The following is a 26,397-nucleotide window of genomic DNA, read 5'->3' as shown; positions in this document are numbered from 1 at the left end:
GCAAAGTGAGGATGAGTCAAAGTTCCAGGGAATAAAACGGCGTGCTGTGCCTTTCCAGTCATTTCATTATTTAGTTATTTTCTAAACCCCTACATGCCTTCTAAAATGTCATCATGACATCAACTCGAGTCGGTGATGTCACAGCTTTTTGATACTTGGCATGACTCAGACAATGGCCTCCACTCTCGGAGACCATGCGTCTGCCACAGGAGAACGAACCATATTTCGACGTGTGCTCGCCGGTAGAAGCGGGAGGAGGAGAAATAAATCCCAGCAGAGCCTCACTGTGGCGAGGGGTCCCGAGGCAGAGAGCCTGTACGATCACTCTTATGTAAGGTGGTGGTGGGGGGGGGGGGGAGTTGTTGCGTAATGAAAAACACTGAATCGCCCATGGCTTTTCACATGAGGAGCGCTCCTCAGGTGAGACCTCCCGCGTTCAGCACGGCAGCATCGGCGCTCGGGGGAAGAAAGCGAAACAGATAAAACAAAAACCCAAGCCCTCATTAAAAGTCAGACGCGCCGTGAGCAGCAGGACAAACCGCCGAGGTCGTCACCCTCTCGCCGTAGGGGCTGCGTCATGATCAAAAACCCGCTAACAGGCGATTTCATTCCGAAGGCCCGGGGGGGGGGGGGTACTGGCCTTGTCGGCGGCTGTGAGCCGGGTCCAGGGTTTGTCGGCCCGCCGGTCGTAGTCCTGGGCGTCGGACACCTCCACGTAGTCACTGAATTGGATGAGGATCTTGGCCTGTCTCAGCTCCTCCACCGTGGGCCTCTGGCTCAGCTGGAAGGAGAGGAGGCGCAGGTGAAGAAATTAATTCATTCGTAACCATCCCGGTACGCAGCGGGTCAGATTTCTCATGTTCAGGATCAAATCAATGAGCTAAAAATAAATAAATAAATAAATAAATACACACATGTATTATTTCAGAGAAATAAATCTGCTTATTTTAATTGGAAATCGTTTTGACCAAGATTACAAATGAGTGACTAATAAGAAACCGCCGCACATCCAAACGTTTGGACACGCCTTACTCAAATGTAATCAAATCTTCAAACACAACTCTGTTGTATTGACCTGCGCTCTTCACTACAGCACGCTGAGAGTCACTAGCTTTGGGTCCAGAGCAGCATGTCGGCAGGTGAGCAGAAAGTGCTAGAACGCAATTGGAGGTGATGGGGACACGCTCGACGCCTCGCTGTGGGGTCGAAGGATTTGGCGAGAACTAAAACGCCTCTCTGCAGATGGGTCACTGTCACTGGGTTCGTTCCCTGCCAGTTATTCACCCCCCCCCCCCCAATGTGCAACAATCACATGTGGGTTTGGCACTTTTGGAGCTATTTTGGACTCACCTTTCGAGTCAGCCTCCGTTTTATCTCCCTCTTCTCCTCCATTTCCTCCTGCTCGTTGCGAGCTGCGGAGAACCAGAGGACGACTGAGTGTACAAAATGTTTACAAAACACAACAGAAAGAGCACGATCGGCATTATGCGGCTCATTAGAGCCACGCACACACTAAACCAGATCTGTTTCCTCCGGCCTAAAATAGGTTCAGTCATTTGCCGTTTGATGCTATTAGGGATGGGCATCGGGGGGCTGATGTTTGCTCTGCTCCTTTCAAGTTGTCCCAGGGCTTTTTGGTCCATGTTCCCGATCAAGTGACCCAGTTAAGCTTAAACATTTTACTTCTTACTACGAAAAGAATTCGGATCACGTACAGCTCTTACATGCCCCTGAAAACGCAGCCGTGTGTTGTACCACACACACACACACACACACACACACAAAAGATGTACGCCACCAGCTGAAGCCTGCACGTACTGAAGCTGGGGGTTCCGTCTTTTTGGGGGGATATTTTGTGAGCTTTCTTGGGCAGCTTAATGATGTTGGGTATGATGAAGACACTCACGTTTGAGGATGTTCCTCTGCTCCAGCTCCTCCGCCGTCGGCCTCTGACTCAAGCGCCTGGTGAGAAACACGCGTCCAGAACATGAGCAAGGTTAAACTATCCGAATAGAGGGCAGATCAACTTACCTCGCTAACATCCAACATCATGTAAAGATCAAGAGAGAACATGTCATCGTCTTCTTTTGTGATATAAAATGATTCAAATACTCCCAGTATTCACTTTCCTGCGTGGACGGCAGCTCCCAGTCGAGTTCTCAGCATCAATGCTTTTACAACTCTGGGCTTCAGAGAAAATGCAGTCCGCCGAATTAGCTCGACATGCATGTATTTATCACCAACATGATCCCTAGTTGTTTCCTCATCGGGGATAGATTTAAATCTTTTTTTGTATCATGACGTCACTTTTGGAAAAAGGTCAGTCAGCCGCGACACCAGGTCCTCTTTTCTAATGGGGTGACAGCATGATGACGCACGGTAGAATACAAGGAATAAGGCCCGTAAACGCAGGACACCTCTGAAGACTCGTCGGATGCTGAATAAGGCGACAAGACACGCAGGCGGCTAAAAGTGAACCCAGCACACGAGACACGGAGGAGCAACCACATTATTTCATTGTAAAGCAAGATGCCGTTTGTGCAGGTCACCTCCCTGAATGTCACTCCAAGTGCTTTTAACTCATTGTAGCGTCGTGTCAGCGCCCGATCAATAATCGCCTCCATCTCGCGTGCGGGGATGGGAATGTGCTCAGGCCGGCTGGTCTCAGCTCGCCCCGAGGCCCAGGCTGGAGCGCTCCTCCGCCTTCCCCGGGGCGCTCTGAGCCGAAAAGCGCCGCACGTGCAGATGAACATGCAGGAACGGGTCCGAGGCACATCCACGCGGCCATTTTCAACGCAGCCCCGTCTGCCCGCTCAGTGCAATACGGAGAGCAGCGACATGACAACAGGGAGATTGTATAAAGAGCTACACAAGGTTTTACGAAAGGGAAAAACCGTTTGTTTGAAGCCGCGCCAAATCAATATTTTTTCATTAACAGCGGATCAGAGGACTGTGTGTACAGTGGGAGCGGTCGCTCGTAATGACTTCTCGTCAAACTCCCCCCTCCCCCCTCTCCCCCCGGCTTCTGAAAGGACTAGCCGCATTCTTTTTTGGGAATATGCTGATCCGCTTTATCAGAGTCTCCTTTTCCGGGACGGCGAGACGCCCCTTCATGAAAATTTAACCCAACTTTTATCGTTCAAACAAACCAAAAGAAAAACGATTTCACATTTACCTGACATGCACATGCAATGCACATGCATTTCTCAGAACAACATCAAAGCAAGCGAGAATGACAAACACGCAGTCAAAGACACGGAAAGGCTTCCTCTTGAGATGAACAGTCAGTGCGTCCTCATAACCGGGTCGGATTGGCCCGGCACAACGTTGCACAACACCGGCGACGGCGAACCAAGTGCGACATTGGGAATCAGATGACTGTGACCGAGCCTTTTGGGAACATGACAAACTAAGCAGGACGGCCTTCTGGGAGCGCGCGCCGTGTTGCAATCACAGCGGGGGGGGAAATGGTGAGGTGTGAGAGCGCACAACACCTCTAGCTCATTCTCCAGCCCTCCCTTGCAAAACTATTCCCCACATCGCACACCTCGTTATGCTATCCGGTCTCCATCAAGCGGCCTTTCCCCTTCGCAGCCTCATCAGTCAGTCAGTCGGTTCAGGCGTGCAACGTTAAAAAATAAATCATGTTGTTTGTTCAATTCGTACAAGTCCCACTTATGATTTCAACATATGTATTTGAATTGCTGTGATTTGTACACACTGCACACTGTGTGTGTGTGTGTGTGTGTGTGTGTGTGTGTGTGTGTGTGTGTGTGTGTGTGTAAACTTCTGGTATGAAGTGGACTGCGTGGTGCTGCTGTGTGGAGGAGTCGGATAGAGATGGTTTGGCACATGCATCACGGTGTGATTCAGTCAGTGAGGGAGGGAGGAAGTCAGAGAGAGAGAGAGAGAGAGAGAAAATGGTGATGCGATGCATTGCTGAAATTAGGTCAGCTCCATTTTCACAGCTTCATCTTAAATAAAGCATTTATCCTGATCGAAAGAAAAGAATGAAAGGATATTAAAGTGTTTCTATAGAAGAAAAAGGGCTTTGGACTGAGTCACAGTTCCAGCAGGATAACGTCAGCCCAAAGTAAGACTAAAGGTTTGATTGAGACGGCTCGGGGTGGGTTTTTTCCAGCAAAATCCGCCAGTTGTACCCGGAAAAAAAAAGAAATAAATTGTGCATGCGTTTGTGAACGTATTCACGTTTAAAAATGCATGCATGTACTCGCCTCTTGAGCTTGGTGCCGATCTGCTGCCTGGACTCCAGCCTCTCCTCATCGGTCTGCATGGGCAGGATGTTCTTCTCCTCCAGCTCTCTCTTGGATGGACGGTTGCTCAGCTTGATGGCCAGGGAGTCTTTCCTCAGCACCTTCTTGGCCAGGGTACCTGAACCAAACACCACGAGAGGAGCGGCCGGCATGAGGCATTGATCCAGGGCCACGTTTACCAAAACCATTACCTACCATTTTTTCATTTAGCGACGTTGAATGCTGATATTTAAGTGGTTGCAACATGTTTGGAAAAAAAAAAAAAAGGTCCAAACTACTGCACTGCTCTACCTGACTAGCATTTAAAACCCAGCGTTATTTGAAGTTTTTGCACACTAAAAAAAAATAATGTTTTCCTGCATATAGATTTGGAAAAACAAGATTCTACACCAAGTCTCCATCACGACCTTTAGAAGACTCCAACATGCTCCGGTGTCAGAAGTTTTTGCAAGTTTGTCGCCTGTTGTTTTATTTATGTCACTTTCCCCAATTCTGGCCTTCACCCCTTCATTTGTGCATTTCAATTGAGACTCCTGCTCCTGCTCCTGCTCCTGCTCCTGCGCCACTGCTGCCACTCACTCGTAAATATGGAATCGTCATCTTCGTCGTCGTCCTCGTCGTCATCTTCGTCGTCGTCGTCATCCTCGTCCTTGTACATGCTGGGCAGATCCTCGTAGTCGCACTCGTTGGGCATGTTCTCCTTGTCGTCCTCGTAGTCGAGGATCACAGACGGCACTTCTCTCCTGTCCAGGGCCAGACACTGGCCGAAGCCGTGCAACGCCGAGCTGGTGGAGTGAAAGGCACAAAAAATTAATAAAGATCTGACCCGACAGTCTGAAAATAGTAATAACCCGCAAAAAAAAGAAGAAAAAAAAAGGCTCAAAGCAGAAAAGAAAGCAATTTAAAACAAAGAGGCTTCGGGTACAATGATAGCTCAGTGGGTTTCTAATCCATGTATAGAGGGAGAGAAGATATAGAGCACTAGCTGAATGAGACTGGAGCACAAAGAGACCGAATGCAGACCAAGTACCATTCTGCTCAGTCGCCGCGCAACCCTCTGCACAAAAGGAGAAGAGCAACTAAACTCGTATCATTCAGAATCAAAAACGGACAGAAATAAACGCCAATCTCATTGCGAGTGCCAACCGCTGGCATATTTGATTGACTAATCGCCGTTTAGTCAGAGCTCCTCGTGATGAGCATGCCGTCACACAAGCCCCTCTGCAGCGCTCGGGCCAGTTGTGTCGCGGCCGTTATTTCCTTATCCCTTGCCCCAAATTTGCTTTGGCGAGGAAGAGCCCTTCGTGTCCGCGGTTACATAACGCTCCAATCCGCCGGCCGGTCCTTTTTTGTACTCGCAAAACGCTGCGCTTGTAAAGAGCAGCTTGTAATGTCAGGCCGGGCCAACTGGTACGTTACGACGGCGCCCACGTGGCAGGACGCGACCTCAATAACACCGGGGCTTGGAGAGCAGCACACGCGTGGCCACAACAATACGACCTGGTACACATCATGATGATGATGATGATGACCCTCCGCCCCCCCCCCTAGTACTTACGGTATCGAGCAATCACCTTTATTACGCATACGGACAAATGGAAGCCGATCCATAATCCCTCCCTCCTCCCCCCCCCCCCCCTCCCTCCCTCCACCTGCCTTCGCTGGGAGGACAATCCGATCGGATGACCCGAGCGCCGGCGGCCACTGACCTCTCAAACCTCTGCATGGAGAGCGCCAGGGTTTTATTGAGCTCCTCGATGATGCGGCTGGGCGCGTGCAAGCTGCCGTACTGGAGCTGGAACGGGTGGCCGTGGCTCTGGTGGAGGCCGGAGAACGCGGCGAGCTGGGAGGGCAGCAGGCCGTGGTGGTGCAGGGGCCCGCCCTGGGGGGGGCCGCACTTTTGGGAGAGCGCACAGAGGGGGGTGGGGGACGGAGACGGGGAGCCGGAGGAGTCCAGTCCCCCCGGAGGCACGCAGATCATCACTTTCTTGGGAGGCAGAGGCGGAGAGTGCTTCCCGCCGTGCATGCAGGGCAACTTCATTGGCTGGCAGGAATCTAGAAAGAAAAAAAAAAGAAATCAGGACAGGACAGAATAAAGGGTCATTTGACAGTTGAACTGGGTTAACTGGTACCACGACACGTGGATGGCGCCGACAGACGGAGGCCGAGGGCTGGGAAGCAGGCCCCGGGGGGGTCACACCCCTCCGACCGCACGTAGTCGTTTAAAGCGACAGCCACCGCTCATTTGCCAAAACAGAAAGTAATAAGTAGGCTACAACTATTTCTGGATCTGGGTTTGTGGGGGAAAAAAAGGGAAAGGGAGCATCAACTGACCTGTGCCGTGGTTTGGGATCCTGGAGAAAGGCTTCGGGGGGAGAGCGGGAGGCTGCTTGTGGTACGGCGGCGGCTTGGCCGGGTTGTCCTGAAGGTCACTCGAGTAGGTGACAGATTTCTTGGTGGGCAGGACCATGGATGACTTCATAGAGGACTCCTGAGTGCGGACTCTGCCGTCCATCGAGGATCCAAACTCAACGGTCGCTAAGCCGTTTGATAGAAAAAAAAAGAACAGATAAAAACAAAGCGGCAGTCTGAAGAACGCTGCTGTGATGAACTGCTCAGTTCTCAGACAATGGGAAGTGGCTTCAGAAAACTAAAGCTGTTTTTGCTGCCTTTATCAGCACAAAGCCGAGCGCTGTCAGCCTGAAGTTTGGCTTTTTTCAAATTCTATCACAGACAGTTCTTTTTTTTCTGTTGCATGATCACCTTTTGCAGGCTGACAGCACAAAGCTGCTCGCGTACAAACACTGCTTTCATGTTCATGCTAACTCCACCCATGATTTGGAAGGAAAAAGAGAAACTATTTTTAGCATCCAGAAAGTCTTCCAAGGGAGTTTTTGCTCATGCTCAAGTCCGAGCAGCTGTCACACAACAAAGAGCTTCAAAGGCCCTCGCTGTGAAGCATCCTCGTGAGGAGCGATCTTTACAATTCAGCTACTGGGATGGCGCACTGGAAGGCCACTATGCATCTAGAGTAGTGATGGGGTTCGGCTGGCGTGTGCCACATTACATGCAGGTCCACAGAGGGGCAGCAAACACTTAAAGCCCATCTGCAATCCAGCAGCTAATCGCTTTATGACTTTGGCGTCAGCTTTTTTTTGCCTGTTGATCCATTCCTATTTGGATCAGAGTCGGTGCTGATACAATGCATGCAAACAACTGATGATCCATCCGGGGGGGGGGGGGGGGTGGATTATGGAAACTGGGTTGTTACTGGGCAGAGACACCTGGCCTAATTAATATTCAGAGCATTTTAAGTGGCAGCTATTGTGCAAAAACAGCGGAGGTATCTTAAGCTTCAAGGAGCGGCTCTGCAAAAGATAACGCTCCTTTTGTAAATGGACTTGATGTTTTTGCGTTGTTCTTGTTTTACAAATTGAGTTTTTTTACAAAAACGGAAATGGCCACACATTTCCTCGTTGGCATATTGGCAACAGACTTTCTAGCTTTTTCAGAGCCAGACTTTCTGAGCCTCGCCAACTTTATTTTTTTAATGTCCAGAGGCATGAAGCGCTGGGCTGTCAAGACTCAAATATACTCTCTCGCTTTGAATACTCTGTGTCTAGGGCACATCAAATCAAGATCAAAGACGGTATAAAACCCCACAAAATTTCTATAATGAAAGATTATATCACCAGACGCCCGTGCCAAATCTTGAGGAGCGCACTTCAGAGACTACTGATTAATGAGATGAACAACTTGGACTTCAGAGCCGGTTTCCAGCTCTGGTCAGACCGTAACCCGTAGAACGTCAGCTCACCTTTTTCAAAGATCTCTTTCAGAACTCCTCTCTTGATCAGCTCATCTCTGCTCTGTCGCATTGACATCTTCCTTTCCAGAGCTGAGGGGGCAAAGTGGAATAACGTTAAAGTCATATTCACATTCCTTAATTAACACAAAACAAAAGCATGCAGAGAGCCAGGTCAAGACGGACGGCTCGAGGTTCGACTAATGATACAGTCAATACCTGGAGGTCCATGAGGGACTTTGAAGATAGCGCCGTGCACGGTTATTAGAATCGGCCTTTCTTTTGAAAGATTTTTTTTTTTTCCACTTCTGAAACCCTCGTTCAGAGTGTTTTTTGGTTGAAAATGCGAGATAGGGCAGGCATTATTCTACATTGTTATTAGTCAACCAGTCCCATGAATAGACCAAAACCACCCATCCATTAGCCGTTCCCATCCTCTGTGGCACTCAGGCCCAAACCCAGTCGCTACAAATAAACACAACCCTTTAAAAAAAAAACAGGTCAAGCACATTGTCTTAGCTTTAAAAAATGTGTATTCTGTATTATATATAAAGATGACTTAAAAGGACTAAGTAGCCGTTTTACTAAGGACTACAGATTAGTACACATTTAGTGGGACACAGAGTATTTATAGCAGCAGGGCAGGGAGGAGGCACCCAGTGCAACAACAAGGGTAGATGCCAAAAAGAAGATCCACCAGGCTTGGCCTGCACAGGTGATACTTGATCGTAGGTGCATTCATAGCCCAGTTTAGTCTTTTCAATGGTTCTAGACAAGAACAATACTGTATTGCTCTTGCTCCGCCTGCATGCATGTCTACACCTTTTCATCGCGTAGCGCGTAAAAGAACTCAAAGCTACGTCAGTTGCGGGAGCCGTATCCTGGGACTCTCTTGTAAAGAGAATCTTCTGATCACCTAAAGCTAGAAACCTGGACCTTAATTAGCAAACGAGATAAAGGGTGGAGGAGCCATTCCAACAACGCGGCTCTCGTGATGCATTATGCATGCGATAATACGTCCCATAGCTACTGCTGCTATTCTTAGGCTTCAAGCGTCGAGGCACTTAACATCTTGTAGCAGTAGGCGGAACAACGGCAGCTAACAAATCAGGTTGGTAAATTTAGAATTCTACACCCGCATAGAAACAAATTAACAATGCGAAATGAGGATCGGCAACAGCACTTGGGCACACGGATCAGAGACGTCCCTGAAGGCCTCTGTAGCTGCTGCCTAGGAGGGAGCTCACAGAGCTGTGGGTTCATTGCCAACACATCCTCACTGCGGAGTCATGAAAATACTGACCAGCTTGACCACTCCTTTCTATGCCCTTAGTCCCAAGACAGTGGAGTGTAAAACCAAAAAAAACAAGACCAAATGGTGACCAAACACTGCGCTCCGTTATGACCTCTCCAGGATGCCAGGTGTTCAATATCCCTCAATACTTTTGAACGTTTCCCCAAGAGAAGCCACTTTGAGATCAGCTGCAAGCAGGCATATTCTTTTTCTCTTCTTTGTTGAGAGGGGGAACTCAAATGTGACCCCGATGGGTTACAAAAAAAAGAAAGAAATCGCTCTAGGAAGTGATTGAAGACTGTGAAATGAAAGGAAATTGCACCATTGTGCATGCTACTTGGGATGCAAATGCAGACAGAAAAAGTGACTTTTCTCTCGATGAGTCAAGGGGGGATGAACAGACCGATCAAACAGCTGACCCAGAAGCAACATTGACGAATGCAGCCGGTCGCACAGCAGACAGCCAACGTTTCACCTCCGTGCATTCACACAACTTCATTGAAACGGACAACGGCTCAGGTTGAGCATGTATGCGAGTTTGAGTAAAAGTAGGGTGTGACATCTCTGCACCGTGGCAGTTGATCTCCATTCAACTCCCACAACCCTCTTCTAGTGACCCTGTGCTTTTTGACCATCGATGGCAACATGGAAGATTCGCTTTTGGGGATGAACGACGTTTCAACGTGGACATTAGCAATCCTGTCCTGTGGATGATCTCATTGCTTTAGCTGAAAGGGGAAAAAAACAACAACAAAAACAAGTGTTTTGGACAACAGACACCATGTTGATCAAAATGACAAAAGATCCAACAGTGCCAACGAGGGGGGCGAAAGGTCGACGCGCGGCTGGCGTTGTCTGTAACATGTTGAGGGATTATACTGCCGTCTCATCCAAAATGAAAAGTAATTACTCAAAGCTTTATGACATAACTGCTGTGTCCGCGGTTACGTAACACCATTAGCTCAGAAGAGTTTGCGAGGCCACGTCTTGACAGATTGTCAGACATGCGTATTGGACCATAGGAAGGTACTGCTGAAGCGCAGCTCAGGACTCTGGAGTTGAAGCGCCCGCTGTCCGTGGATGGTTTTTATTTAATATTCAAATCAATACCATCATAGTGTGCAAGAATTGTGGAATTTTATATTCATCAAGAAGGACCCGCTAGAGCCATAAAAACTAGTATCGATGCACCCCGTGTGGATTTCATTTATTCTCAGCTTATATTTGATTGTACGTTATATGAAGTGGTTCAAAAGAGCTGGCTAAATATCAGCTGGGAGTTCACAACAGGGTCCATTACTGCCGAGGGGCACGCACGCCACTGGACGCCATGCATAATACATGCGAGAGTCCATAAAGCAAACGCTGTCCTCTAAATCACCTTGAATACCAGCAAACTATTTTGTCAAAGGCCCGACGCGGCGTGTGGCGGCTCTATCTGTACCAAGATGTGAAGACCAGATGCTCATGGGGGACACGTAGCGGAGAGCATGTCTAATAAAAACTGGCATGTCTGAGTGCAGCCAGAATTGATCTGAGAACACTACGCTTAGTTTCTTTTCTTTTCCAGAGAAAAAAAAATATATATTCCACTGCGAAGTGACCCAGATAGTCAGAACACATCGTACCAACCCTGAGGCTCAGTAGCTCAAAGTGGAGGCTTCTTCTTCTCTCAGCCCGGCTCTCGAGAAACGCTGCATTAAAAAAAAAACACGTTCATGGGGCCTTTCATGTGGCTAAACGCGTCCTTGAAGGAAAACGCTAGTAAGAACAGCAAGGACGGCGCGTTCAGACGACCGCTGCTCACAAGGAAGGGGCTCCTAATTGGATTAGGAAGGAACGATAACATCAGATCAGGGCGATAAGACGCCCAACTGACGGGCCCTCTTTGAGGTGAGGAGTACAGTGCGCCGGCCCCCCCCCTCCTTAATACTCTAATGTTCCCAGCGCTCAATCAAGCTACGACAACATCTGCATCCCCAAGAAGGACAAGACGACGACGCGTGGGCTCACGGGTCATCAGCTTGGTCTTTAATGAGATGAATGGGAGGGGACAGTTCAACCCCTTTAAAGTGGTTTGCGTCAGTATATAACCCCCCCCCCCCCCCCCCCCTTGTACTTTTAGACATTTAGTCATGGTTTAACCACAGACAAACATTTATTTCATTGGGATTTTATGCCATACACCAAATCAAAAATAGTCCATTTGAAAGTTTGAAAGAAACAATGATGTGGTGCGATCATTTGCCTTCTCAAGTCACATAATTAGTAAATCGGTACCACCTGACCAATTGATCTCAGTATAAATACACGCACTGTGCAAAGGCCTCAGAGTTCGTTACAAAGGGTTACTGGTATTATAAGAGCTTTATGAAGTATGAAGCAGGGTTAGGTTGTAAAAAGATATCCCATGGTTTGAACATGTCTCAGAGCTCTAAAATCCAAAACAGGTACAAAATAGGAAAAAGTCCAAGTGGGGTGAAAACCACTGAAAGAAGTAGCAGTAAATTCATCTAAGTATTCAATCATGTCGCAGCAGTTCTCTTAGCGGTTGGAATGATGACATCTAATTCCTGGATTGGAGGCTAGACAGAAGATGTGCGGCTATTTTAGCAGTGACAAATTCAATTGGGGCAAATGTACAGCAGCGTGTTGAAGGGTCCATTTGAAAAGAATTACATACGTAAATAAAACAACGCAAATCAACAGTGGGGCCAGAGGTCAAACAGAGTCCATGTGGTTTCCTCCATGAAGTGAGCCGCATTTTCCTCCTCTGAACGCGACGACCTTCCTCTTCATCAAAAAGCCCGTTACAAAGAGCTCTATAAGTGGCCCAAAGAGTTGCACTCAATCTTTCTTTGTGGAATGAGCCAATGACCGGGACGCGCTTTTCTCCAAAACGATCCGTTTCCCCCTTTCGCTCCGATGCTCGGTCTCGTTAGATAACAGGCCGACTCACAATCCAATACACGCTCCCGGCTCTATTCCTGCATTCACGCCGCTCGATGGGCCTGATGCTTATCCCGATAACCACAGGGTGAACCAGACACTCTGGCAGGTGAGCTTACTTTGCAAACACCTCAACGGAGGTGTGCTGCTTAAGTGCAATGGGACAATTCCAATTTATCCCTGAGCCACACCTACCGTCGCGTGAATTGAAATTTTGCAATTTTTGGGTTCACACTTCCTGCTGAAGTAGCCGTGCCGCTGTGCGCGCGCGGTGCCGCTGGCGGGGATTTGGAGCGGCTCGCGAGGCTGCACGCCGCCTGCCGCTTGAAAGCGACTGAGAAGGATCCAGAGATCCCAGTTAGCGGCCCTTCTGGTGAGTCATAATCCAGCACCACGCCGCCATCGGAAAGGAGCGCGCGGAACAAAAAGGGACAAAGAGGACTTTTTTTCACTCGACTCCACTGTGCATTAGCACCATTGCAACGACGGTGGGGGGGGGGGGGGGGGGGCTTTTAGCTCTCAGCTCTCTATTGTTGTCCTTCACCGCGACAGGGGAGAATGCCGTTATCATACAGCATGAACGGATGTTTCATCAAGTGCAAAAGTCAGAAGCAAGCAGCAAAAGTCCAATTCTTCGGCACGTTTGCGTCTCGCTGAAAGCTCCACGCAGTCGAGAGGCTGCTGAAGAGGGGGGGGGGCCATCTATGTAGATGCTTTTATGCTTGGGAGCGATTCATTCAGGATTCTCCCACATATTAAGCTTCTGATTCTATAATATCACCATGTCAAAATGCCCTGTCCTGCTTGGACCGGATTTAGATTTTAGGGATTCAGATTCCAACCCAAAAGATGCGGTCTGACAAAGCGTCTGCTCGGGGGCTCTGAGTCCTTCTGTTCTCCTCCCCTGAGAACAACACTGGCCTGCAGGCCCGAAGGAACTCCATAAGAGACTTCAAAACCAGAAATCTCCACTTTGCAGCAAATACAATTTAACAAAAAGAAGAATTATTTCTTCCCACAACCAGAGGCAGTTACACACCACATGTTAAATACTTCTTCTGAACACGCTGTAGAATTAAGAACATAAAAAAGAAAAGAAAAGCGTACCAGCGGATGTCTGCTTGAACTTCTCACTCTTCTTCTTCCTCCATTTCCAGGGCTTGAGGAGGCGTCCCAGAGTGGCGAACTTGCTCCGCCGGCGGATGGGTGGAGTGTGGGTGCCGGAGAGCATGGACTCGGAGCGCATGGCGGCCAGCCTCTCCACCTCCTCAGCTGTAAGACAAGAAGGTCTGGGTTAGGGGGGGGCTGCAGAGCAGGTGAGTCGGTTCAGATCAGCGTAAACCGTTTGAAGCTGCCATCAGCTTCTCCTCACTGACACAAATGAATCTTAAATGATCTTATTTTTCACAACAACATTGCCCAATAAAAGTAATACAGATGGCTTATTTGGGTTAAGTTAGCGTGAATAGATTATTCAATAATATATAATGACTCAAAATGTGCTCCATCAAGAGAGTTAAAAAGTCTGATAAGCAGCACCTCATTAAAAGCAAAATCTTTCAGCTCCTCATCAAATATTCACGAGGCTCCAGCTTGTTAAGACTCTTACACACTTCGTCATCAAAAGAGGTTTATTTTAACACGTTTTTAAATGCGTCTTTCTCTAAAACTATATTGAACACAAACACTTGAGGTGTGTGAAGGAAGGAGCGTTCATTCCCTGGCAGGTGCCTCTCGAGAGCAGGGCGACCGGGACAACGTAAATCCCTAAAGCGTCATTATTCTAAAAGTAAACGGCCCTCACGAGATGCTACAAAAGGCTCCGATGAACTCAGTGCTTTTTGGGGTTTGTCTCGCTTGCGTCGTCTTTTGAATCCCCAGCGTGGCGTTGCACTGGCAGGCCGCCACCCATCCGGCCCCCATGGGAGCCACCATCACCCAAACAGCGGCGAAGGCAGAGACGTGGCCTGTTCGAGCCCGTGCAGAGCACATGGACTTTAGGGAAAAAAAGGGCCCCGTTCTCGTGCCTGGGTCCCGAGTCGCCGTTGTGTCACCAGCGGCGTCCTGTCGGCCCGTCACGTGCTGTCGGGGGGGGTAGTTTATTCGATCACGCGTTGGTGACGTTTTCCGACAAGGAGGTGGCACCTGTTATATGCTTACTCATGTTTTATTCAGACAATGTGACCGTAACGCAGTTGAAACCCTTTCGATCGCTGTGGCGCCTCAGAGCCAATCACTTGTTGGCCCTCCCACCACCTCCTAAAATAACTCTATACAGAGAGCGCCAATTTAATCCAGTGCAGATTCAAATGCCTTCATTAGGAGGTCCAAAAGTTTGACGTGGACAAAGAGGTAAATCAAAGCGGACTGACATCCAGCTCTACGACATGGCGGTGATGATGATGATGACTTTTATGACTTCAAATATTTCTTTGTGTGCCTCTACACATTAATGAAATCATGTACATGTCATATTTGGTGCATCTTGGGAAGCCAAACTACCTGGGCCTTATCTAACGCGTGTCAGTCTGATGTAGGTTTACTCCACCAGCTTTCTTTTACTGGACCTCCATTAGAATCAACTGCAAGATGATCTAATAAACCCCAATCTTGACTAAATCCGGGCAGAGGCCAGAGCAGCTCATTCTGCCAAGAAAAAGCTCTTCCAAGGTATCCATGGTGATTCTAATTGTTTAATGGCATTGGGCCTAGTGTCATTTGACCTGCATGCTCCACCACTGGAACACACACACACACACACACACAGGTCTATCAGTTTTTACATTAAAAACCCCTAACCCTAACAAAAAAAGACACTTGTTTGCATACCAAGATGGCTGAGGGATGATGTAATGACACTCAGCTGCGGACGGCTTTGTACACGCGGCCTGCCCAGTTGTCAAGCGATTTTTAAAAATACATCCCAGATAAAAGTCCACAACGAGCCAACTTTATCTAATCATCTTGGCTTTTACGGACCCAGAACCAACGAGAAGCAGTTCGGAGCCCAAGAAGTTGGGATCCAGTCAGAAGCGGTTTCCACAACAGCGACACGCAAATCGGTGGCGTTGCGTCCCAAAAGGCACGTGACTCACTTCTAACAGAATCGAGCGGACCCACGAGCGCCGCGACCCCACACCGGGGGGCTTCGATCCCGGCTACTCACCGTCCTGCGTGTCGTTCCCGCGACTGCAATTGCTGCAAATGTGCTTGATCTCCTTCCCGATGTGGCAGTGGATCGCGAAGGGCATGTTGTTGTTGTTGTTGTGGTGGTGGTGGTGATGATGGTGGTGATGGGGATGGTGCTGCTGCTGGTGCTGCTGCTGCTGCTGCTGCTGGAGGTTGAGCGGGTGCTGGCAGTGTCCTTTCTTGCCGCCGAGAGACATGATCTTGACCAGGCTGAACGCCGCCTTTTTCCTCGGCTTCTCCACCGCCACGGGCGTTTCTCGGCACCCCGTGGAGAACCAGGTGCCCTGCATGATGGCGGGCCCGGGATCCACCGTCGGGTAATTGGCCGTCTTGAACATCGCGGAGGTGGGGGTGGCTCTGCTTTAACGACGGCGTGGGTTCAAATCAAAATACTAATAATAATTTGGGGAAAAAAAGAAGCCCCCACCCCCATCAACTGAGTCGTCCATGACCAAAAGCAGCGGCTCCCATCGAGCCGAACACAGCGCACCTTTACCTGAGGTCCGCACACCGCGCGGCGGCTACTGATGCAGAGAGAGAAATCCACCCACGGACAAGAACGGGGGTGGGGGGGTGTGCTAGAAGCCCTGCTGTCGGATCCGAGCGGGCTAATAATAAAATGGAGAGTGAGAGGAACGAAGCGACCGGCTCTCCTTCCCTCAGAGCCGCACACTGCAGTCGGTTGTAGCGGATCCACGACGAGTGGAGCAGGGAGCGCTGTGATTGGCCGCGCGGAGCGCTCCTCTGATAGGTCGACGCAGACGGAGGGCAAGTTGCCCGTTTGATAATAAGATTAGTAATAATAATAATAATAGAATCCCAATAAATGGTCAATTGTGCAAGTAACCTGACACGAGGAACCGTTTTGAGTATTAAAAAAAAACAAGCAGAATCCCCACTGCGTGATGCATTTCATAAGCATTATCTTTGCAAAAACAGTATGTTCTGACTTAATTGACATATTTGTTTTTAGTCAGAAGGGTTAATTAAATGAGGATTCATGTCTTGCTAAAAATTCAGTTAAAAAGGGATTACAGCCAAAACATTAAACATAATGAAAACACTGATGATGCTGTTACTGATTTGCTTAGATGGGCCATTTTCTTGAAGACTACAACATGTCATTCTACAAAATCACTAACTCTTTACTTATATGTGCGAAATGCAAGTGAACCAGTTGCACGTCGTGCAAATCCACCTGTTCAGCATCATCCACAAATAACACAAGGATACATGCCCTCCACATTCCTCCACCATCCTCACATGCTGACTACACAGGCCCAAAACACGACGGGACATTCAGGAAATCAGATTTAAAAAGAGACACTGGTGCAAAGAAGCGAACAACAGCGTGTCCAATACCATCGGACAGTAGCCCAGAGAATTGAAATCAAAGAAAAAGAAACGCAGCAGAGGGACCATAATCAGCGATCACAGAGCTCAGTACTTCAGTATACAGCAATTAAATATTCTTTCTTTGCATCACAAATTTCAAAACACAAGTCGATCCCCGGAGCTACTGAGCCCATTTTCCTTGGTAGCTGATAACATTAATGGCCAGTAATGGAGTCGCTTGCTTCAGTGACATCAAAGCCAACCTCGGAAATGATGGACGGAGGCATTTGTTTCGCTGTATCCCTCCCTCCCTCAAAGTTTACCTCTCTTTTAAGCCATGGAAATTCACACAAATGAGGATACTTTGAATTTTGGTTTGGTCAACGGATAAAGGAAAGCGTTCCGTGCTCCTTTTGAGTGAGGGAGAATAAAAGGCTTTAAACACTCGAGGCACAGATGCTGCTGTCTCTTTCTCTTTCTCCCAGCGGTGAACATTGCTTCTATGCACCACTTGGATTGTCACTTAAGGGGTCTCAAAAGTATGTTGAGTTCTACGGGTCCACATCCTGTACCGATCAGGGGCCACCCTGCATGGCCTCAGTATCCGGTTGTATAATTCTCACAAGGATCAGATAATTGAAGCTGAAATAGAGGTCACTTAGCGATGTGGCTCACGAGGACCTTCTGCGCCACGCAGCGCTCATCAGTGCTGCGGCACATCGCGGAATTTCATTCAGAAGGCAAGAAGGAGACAACACGCACAACGTACAACTTTTGCCTTTAGTGTTGCTGTTTCTTTTTGGATTGTTACTGATGTAGACCAATTCACTATTTGCAGCATTCTTCGGGTATGAAAAAACAAAACTATTTTCATCAATATTGTCCTTGTTTTGGTACTGTGGACTGAAGATTTGTATTGAAATATTAGTATATTAATACTATCAATACTGACAAATATTATCAATTAAGGTCGGGTCAGACCTGGTCAAATACAATTTGATGTTACCTTGTCTGTTCGATCGCTAAAACATAAACTATATAACTATAATCTCGAAGGGAATTTGATCATTTGTTTTATTTGTGTGTGTGTGTGTACTGGGACCTTCAGCAGGGGCCATCACAAACAAAGCATACTGCAGTTGAGAGCACACCTGACACGTATCACAAACTGTCACAATAAACGTAATCTGACGCGCTAAGCTCACCCAAAGCTACTTAGATGTATTTGCCAATCCTCTGACTCACATCTGATGGACATGTTGCCCCGTGGGGCTGCTGCCACAAAGCCTCAGTAAATGGAAGCTATTCTCTAAACAGGGAAACACAAAATCAAGGAAAAAGCATGGTTGTTACTACAGCTCTAACATGGGGGACATTTCACTAGACAGAGAGTTGTTTCATTCTTCTGATTCTGGTTCGAGCTGGTTTCCAAGGATTTGTTGCAGGTTTGTGACAAAACTTCCGACCGAGCAGCCTGTCACTACAAATCTGCTGTTCCTGTTCTCCCTGCATCTCTGAGTCTCTTCCCATCTGTCAATCTCTCTCTGCATTATTATCTGTCCTCCTCTCTCTGAGTACTCACACACACACTCACACAGTACCACATTCCCTTGATACCATCTCAAAGATAATGAACAAGATGGTAAAAGTGCGTTGCCTCTTTTCCAATTGTCTCACTTGCAATAAGGAAGGTGAATGATGTCAATTAAAACGGCAAAGAATGTATTTTTTTAATGCACTTCTTGGCTCACCCTTTAGCATTGAGCTCAATCGACTCCCCCTCCCCCACAGGCAGCACAGTAATAACGCACCAGGATTATGTAAAGGCAACAGACTGCCACACATCAAGAGCGGTGTCTTCGTTTTGAGGCATAAAGACACATGAGACAGGCAAACAGCAATGAGACAGGAATATGTCCACTTGCTTTTTGAAAAGGAGAAGACAACTCCCCCCGTATGACATGCAGAAACCACTGTGGACATAATTGTGCTCCGCTGCTGAACATGGGCGTAACGTCATGTGACAGGCCGTGAGGTTTTGTGGTAAAATGAGAATGGTGAACCGATGACTGCTCGCTTCTGATCTTAATTTACTCAGGACGGTCTGTTCCTCCTCTCTTTCTGTGTAACCAGTCCTGTCTCAATGTGGTTGAGAAGTTTTGAATGCGAAGTTGATAATAGGGCTGCAACTAACAATTATTTTGATAATCAATTAATCAGTGAATCGGATTAAAAAAAAACAGCGTTTAAAAGCTTTAATTTCCAAACTTTTATTCTAAAACAGAACAGCAAATTCACATTGCAAAAATAGTTCTGAAAGTCCAGGTTGCTCCTTGAATATTTGAAGATTGAACTTTTGATCCGCGCGCATCTCGGTAACAAGTGAGTGACGTAATAATCACGCGACACAACAAATCGATAATGAAGTTCGTTGCCAATAAGTTTAATAATCGGTTTTTATTGATTTCATCGATTCATTGTTGCAGCCCTAGTTAATAACACAAGATATCAAGCCTGTTTGATATTCTATATGACATGTGATCTGACAGGAAATTTTGCCCCGAAAATGACACAAGCAGCCTTTTTGCAAAGTGGTTTGATAATCCCACTTGCTATCTAATGAAAAACAGCCACTATCAAACATTTTATGTGTGGTATTTTCTTTTTTTTTAGATAAGACGGTTGATTGAGCTAAATTGGATCCACATTTTAATATAATTTATGGTTTTTATTTGAAAAAACAGAATGTATCATTAAAACAGAATGCAAACACAAGAATGTCAGCCTAGGATAATAATAAACCCTTGCTAAATTATAGGCAGCTACCATTTATTTTGCAAGATCCTCATGTCAAACTGCCAAACTTCCCAAAAGCAAGAAAATAGCGATTGTTGTTGCACCTCGAGTTGAAGGAGGCCTCTGCAAGATGACAATTCTTGTTACAATGTCGCCATCTGTTGGGGCGATTGGGTCTCAAATCATTTCACATCCTGTTTGGACGTGATGACGTAATGCGCTTCCCAAAGCCAATCAGCTGTCAGACGGCTGCGATGTAAAAAGCAAAAAGCCATCTGCACAACTCCAAATAACAACGTCCGTATGACCAAAATGAGCAGAATATTAACACACCACAGTGAGTGTTAAACACACCATGAACCCTGACCTCAATACACTTCCAAACTTTGACGTTACCTTGAAACAGTGCGTTAGGAAATTATGTCACAGAGTAACTCAACGGCTAATGTTTACGGAAACGGTGCGGAGTTTTAGTGCCTTACTAAAAGTACGTAATGTGGGGTTTATTTATAGCGTGGCCTCTTCACTGTTTCAAAAAAACATTGGGATGTCCCCTTCAACTTTGGTCTCCGTCTTATCGTGTACTCCACATCACCTCTGCGTCTTGTGTCCGCTGCTTTGCGGGAGGTAGTGAAGCAGGGAGCTGTGAGGTACTACGGTCTGCCCGAAGAGTTCGTTATCACCGTGTCGGAGAGGGTCCTTGAACTACTCATGGACACAGCAACAAAATGCTTTTACTCAAGGGCTATAGTCAAGTTAAATTTGTAGGTACTTGTACTGTCCCTCTACTATTTCCATTATACTACTTTATTCATTTCAAGGGGAAACATTTTACTTTTTACTCCCTTGCAGCTCCCCAATGGTAGTGCTTACTTGTTAATTCTCTTCAATGGTGTGTGATTTTTTTCTGATTAAACTGCCCTTCACCTCTACAATGCATAGTAACTGAAATACTATGTAATAGATAGATGCTTTACCAGAAAATCAAACTCCATCCTGAAGCACCACGAACACTCAACCTTCCCATGCACAGACTCACACTCTCCTCTCCTCCAATCCTTGTACACCACATGCTACTGTTGGGGTCTTGCAGCTCAGCATCACACCTCCACATGTGACGGAGGTGAGAAGTCGGTTTGTCTCTCGACGTGCAAACGGGTGGTGCAGGATAAAGAGGTAGGGGCTGTTGTTAGACCGGTTATCAGTCTTTGGCTGTGTTTCAAATAGCATACATTGCTATATGCATGTTTTTTACTTTTAGGTACAAAAGGGTATGTGTGACATCATGCAGCTTGCGGCTGGAATGATGTGCCATAAAGCTTGATGTCTTGATGCTGTTCATACATTACTTTTTTGTTTTACAAAAATGCAAAAATAACAAAGTTGAAAGGATTTCAACAGAAAATGACTGGAATTAATTTGGGAACTTACACTGTTGTTTTCATTTTGGTACATTCATTGCATAGTAGTACTGTTGTATTCAGATATTATCCCTTGTAATATACTAATAGATTAAAGTATCTGTAATCTACTGGTGCATCTGTTTTAATCCACCAGTAGATTAACTACCGGTGGATACAATTCTTTTCACAAAAACAATACTGAGGTTTCTGTTCATATTCCAGGAGAATGTTGTTTGTCTGGATTCTGGTGTTAAGGGTGGAGAAGTAAATGGGCCCACATCAGGATCCACTGCTGCATCCATGCCAGAAGATTGTAAATGTCTCGCATCCACCAGTGACCCGTTGGATAATATCATCAAGTCATGGATGTCCTGATGAATCCTTCCAGCACTAACGTCTGCACACAAATCCCCCTGCTGTTGCTCCACCAGAGAGCAGTGGTGCTCCAGAGACGGCCTGTAGGCCACGTGGCAAGTACAACGCGTCCAGCTGACGACGAGACCTTTCAACCTGAACAGGTGTTGTTGTTATGTATGACCGTGGCGAGTTGTCTCAAACATGTGACCTTTCGTTTGTCTCTGGAGAGCACAGAGGGGTCCTCGAATTGGGGTTTTCCACTTATTAAGCAGACAGCGTCGCAGGCGAGGTGGTGGCAGAGGGTGACGGACAGCAGCTTTGTTCGGGGGCGATGGGGTGAGGGAGGGAGGGAGGGAGGGGGAGCGGGTGCACAGCAGGGATGAGATGACGTTCGCGTTAGTCATGTTTAATGAAATAAAGTGCGATGAGGGGAAAAGAGAACGCTGCATGCTTTTCTATTTGGAGCCGTTGGAAATGTGGACAGGATGTGCTCCACAAAAGCACGCTGCGTGGTCATGAGGGTCTGGTTCCGTGCTCACAAAAGACGAGCTGTACTTGATATCAAGCGAGTGAAAAGCGGACACAGACATCCATATCGTATATATGAGTGATTGTAAATCTATCTGATAAGAATGCCGCGGGACTCCTGATGTGGCCCCACTTACTTCTCAACCAACCACAGACGAGAACAAAAACATTCTTGCAGAATATGAACAGAAACCTCAGTCTGGTTTCTTTAGTTCTGACAGATCTCTACGACCTTCATGAGAAAAAGAAAAAATGTAATCACAATTGTATCTTTTTGGAGTAACCCTGGTGGCAAACGTTAAACAACTTTTAATATGAAAACTAAGCAGTGTGTGCTTCTGTATTTTACAACTGGGCATCTTTAAAGCCAGAAATGTAAAATCCTTTACACACACACACAGAAACATTATCTCTGCAATGTGTGACTAAAAACGATTAACTGTAGAAAAGAGTAGCAATTCCCCTTCAGCGTTCAAAGTCAAGTAGCCTAATTATTATTCAGATCCCAAACATGTATACATATATATAGACTATTAATCTGTTTTCATGCACTTACATAACTGAAGATTACAGGCATCATTTACCATATTTACAGCACAAACTACATCTCTGGGTTATACCAAAATATACACGAACATCAAAAAATGAATATTAACGCTACAATAATGGCGATGATGGAGATATTTTATGAAACATGATGACAAACAGAGAATATATTAATAATAGAATATATTCAGACATTCCCAAATGGCAATGCGTTTCCAAAATGGAAGCGGCACTTGGACAGTAGTTGTATTTTATGAAATCATCCATAGGTTGCTATTTTGAAGGACTGCTGAGTGGTGCAGTGCAGCTCTGACTGAATTGAGTCACAGGTTTTGCAGCAGCGTTTGAAGGGACTCTGACTCTGTAAAGTCTCACACTCAGCAGAAACGTCCTCGGGAGCTGGTGCACTCTGGGAGCTGCATCGGTGACGCCAGCAACAACTGCCCTCGTGTAAACATTCATCACATCCACGTAATGGATGCCCACACGTTGCCCCCCCAAGCTGCTACACACCGTCTCGCTGAGAATACACATTTTGTTGTCGTCTCATAATATCAGGGGTGTGTTCCTCGTATCCAACAGAATCTACTGCGTGTTGCTTTAAATTCAGTCAAACCAGCGTTTGGGGGAAGCGGTGAGTCAGGCGCAGCGTAACTGGTCCTTGACAATGCTGCCTTTCAGACTGCAGTGGTTTCTTCACCCCTCTGTATATAAGGCTCTCATAGGTAACACCCGCCCGTCGGCCAGGTGATGGCGGATTGAACTTTCATGTTGCAAGAGCATCGAGTACTGGCCCTGGACTTGGCATTGCTATTTTTGCTCTGATTTTCCTGCTCATGATTTATTCAGGCACGAGACGCTTCACAAGAAGGCCTCTGTGCTGCCAAGTAGGGAGGATGGATTCTCAATAGATGTTTTGGTTTTTTCTTTAGATGCAGGGCCGTTAGTCTATCGTGTCGGATCAAGTGGTTCTGCTTCTCAGTTTGAAACAGAACTGATACAAACGTCTTGCCACTAATCATCACCACTTTGCAAAACCATTCCGGCTCCAGCTCAGCTTGTCAGTTCCTCAGAAAAAACAGGACTGACAGCTTAAATTGGTGATTGCACATTCTGCTTGTTCTAGACCTTGCAGTCACCTTCAGCTACCATTTGGATTCCAGCAAAGAGAGGATCGTCTGACAAGGCCGTCGCTGAGAGTGTGTGTACGCAGATACTTTCAGACCGATTACTGTCTCCGACACACTGTACATCCTCTGGTGTCCTGCGGCACGCGGCGCTCTGCAGCAGAAATGTGCCCCGTCCCACCACCGTATGTGGTAAGTATCGATTGGACTGTTTTGGATTGCAGGGATCGCAAGAGAGAGAGAGAGAGAGAGAGAGAGAGAGAGAGAGAGAGAGAGAGAGAGAGAGAATGTGTCTCCATGCTTATTTACGTGTGTTCTTGAGTCAGAGTTTGTAACCATTTTTACATTTGAATACAGTAACCTGTGCATGTCATATAGGGGGCATGGATTGCTTTATATCTATCCTCCAACAACTGCAATGCAGCCAGGTCAGGGCTCCAGCTTTGTCTATTTGCATTCAGGCCGGGTATAAGGGTGAGAGCGGAGCTCCTATCTCTGCACTCCACTCAGCATCCTGCTGAGAAGGTGTGCTGGGATTAAAGTTCCATATGCTATCAAAACATGTCCCTTTAGTCTCAGAGTAAAATGCTCACACCGAAAGGTTGATTGTGTGTTAGTGGCCAGCCAAAGGCTTCAACTGGGAGCCTCTGTGTGTGTGTGTGTGTGTGTGTGTGTGTGTGTGTAGTGGGAGTGTGCAGACTGAAAGCAGGGTGGTACTTGAGCTGCTGATCGATGGGCAAATAGAAAACAAGCAGACAACCTCCTCCGCTGAGACGCATTCTGTGTCAGCAGGCAACAAATGCACGACAAACCAACAAGGGGCTATTATGCGTGCACGCTCGGAGCGCACAATCATGCATGCTGACACACATTCTGCCTTTTGGCAATAAAATGTAATCCACGGACAAGATCCTTGGGTAAATGACAAAATATGTAGTTCAAAAAAACACTCGGCGGTTGGTCTAGACGACAAAGTGCTTCATCACAGGCCGCAATAAAGGAACTTGACCTGGTAAAAGTAGGTCACTCATCCATCCTCACCTGCTACCCAATGATTTTATGTTTTATGCCAGGTGACACATCTGTTGGTAGCCGCCCAACAACATTTGTCTTTGCGACAGCGCGCAGGGCCGATTAACTGCGGAAATTAGATTAGTGCGGACGCTAAACAGCTCAGCGCCAATAAACAATGGTTCACACACTCCATTAGAAGCCCATTAGCACGAGCGCTGGTGCGCCTTGATCCTGCAGAAGTCGAATACGCAGGAGAGACAGAATCCCCCCCTGACCCCACTGATCCGAGGACGGGCTAACTCAGATTGGTGTCTCCATTGGGGAATAGGGATAAGTATCAGCTGTTTAAATACCCAACAGTCGAGTTGGCTGCAAAGCTGCCGCACAATTAAAAAAGAAAAAGAAAAAAACAACTGCATCGCGTTGAAGCGTAAACGCGACAGTGTTGAAGCGCGGCCTGTGAATTGTGTAAAGACGCTTATTGATGAAAACTCGAATAGAAAATCACAATGACCCTTGACATGTTTTTTGAAAAGTCTCCCAAAGGCATAAATGCTTTGGTCTTGTCACACATCTTCGGCAGGCCCGTTAAGCACCTGGGCCCACGCAACCACAAGGCAGTTTGGTTTCCTTGGCGATGAGGGAGCTAAATCCTGCTCTGCTTCTTCAGGTGGAAGTGAGTCAAGAGTGCTGTTGAACAGATCGCCCCCGTGCCGTGCTTTGTGAGAGCTCGTCGAAGAGCGCAGGGACACCAAACGGGGCGGATAACGAGCACCGAGACGGAAAACGGGGTCCATGCAAACGACGACGGGCTCGTCTCCACAGAGGACAAGCATTTGCATCAGCGGCCAAGAACGACAGAGGATCATCAGTCAGCCTGTTGTTTTGTTTCCATTCATTCATTCATTCATCCAGGGGAACACAACTAAGCAGCATAGCTCCGCCGCTCTTTTCCAGCAGCGCCTTGGCGCACCTGGGAAATGTCAACACAGCAGTAAGGTCGTTGGCCAGTGAGCAGCTGCAGCCACTTCATGACTCAACTGATGACGCCGAAATTGCACTCCGCTCAACCCCCAGAGACTGTTACCGGCCCGACTTGAAATAACTCAAAGTGCTCAATGAGCCTCCACAGCGTCACACGCTGAAATGTTTTTTTTTTCAGGGATTTGCTGCTTTTTAAACTGAATATCATTGGGACGGTTGGTCAGACAAAATAACCAATTTAAATATTTAGCTTTAGTTTGTGATGGTTAGGACTTGAATAAAATTTTCTCACAAATAGATGATTAAAACAAGCAAATAATAAAAATGACTGAGGACTGAGGAACATGCAGATACAAATATCTAAATATGGTGAAAACAATACCCTTGTTTCGCACTATATAGCCTCTATATAGTGCAAAAGATCTGAATTCTGTTGACCCAATAAACATAAAACATGCCAAATCACCATGGTAACAGGGGATGCAAAAGACGCCCTGTGAAGGGCGAAGGAGCATTCATGAGCATCATCGCAGGATCTATTTCAGATTAAGATGAAGCCATGAAGCCAGATTAAGATGAAGCCATGAAGCCATAAAATGTACAAACCGGATGTCCCATCTGATAGTGGAGCACCACTACAGGTCACGTTGAAGCTCCCTCGTGTTACATAACTTCGACGAATTACAGCGGTAGAATTAACTGATCGAGGACCAAATCGGCGGTATTTAAAGATGTAAAAAAACACTTCTTCAAGTCTGGATCCTTTCTATCCTTTATTTTTTTGTAATCGTTTTGC

At 46.9% G+C, this 26,397-nt stretch overlaps 1 protein-coding gene across 2 annotated transcripts in view; it reads right to left on the bottom strand.

Moving 5' to 3' along the window:
- Positions 1–26,397, bottom strand: part of LOC119209170 (phosphatase and actin regulator 1-like) — a 28,573-nt gene that overhangs the window by 1,292 nt on the left and 884 nt on the right. The window contains exons 1-10 of one of the 2 annotated variants that reach the window (XM_062557820.1): positions 15,489–16,034; positions 13,430–13,594; positions 8,092–8,172; positions 6,609–6,812; positions 5,984–6,329; positions 4,854–5,059; positions 4,236–4,392; positions 1,907–1,962; positions 1,351–1,412; positions 637–781 (exon numbers count right to left, since the gene is read on the bottom strand). In XM_062557820.1, coding sequence (XP_062413804.1) covers positions 637–781; positions 1,351–1,412; positions 1,907–1,962; positions 4,236–4,392; positions 4,854–5,059; positions 5,984–6,329; positions 6,609–6,812; positions 8,092–8,172; positions 13,430–13,594; positions 15,489–15,849 — 1,783 coding nt within the window. In that variant the 5' untranslated portion in view covers positions 15,850–16,034. Of the gene's footprint in view, positions 1–636; positions 782–1,350; positions 1,413–1,906; positions 1,963–4,235; positions 4,393–4,853; positions 5,060–5,983; positions 6,330–6,608; positions 6,813–8,091; positions 8,173–13,429; positions 13,595–15,488; positions 16,035–26,397 lie in introns of those variants that run through there. The other variant, XM_062557821.1, reaches the window with a different exon arrangement.

Source organism: Pungitius pungitius, chromosome 15, assembly GCF_949316345.1.
Source record: "Pungitius pungitius chromosome 15, fPunPun2.1, whole genome shotgun sequence".
NCBI classification, from domain to species: domain Eukaryota; kingdom Metazoa; phylum Chordata; class Actinopteri; order Perciformes; family Gasterosteidae; genus Pungitius; species Pungitius pungitius.
Note: the sequence above shows the minus strand (reverse complement) of the source record. Positions and strands in the feature narration are given on the sequence as shown.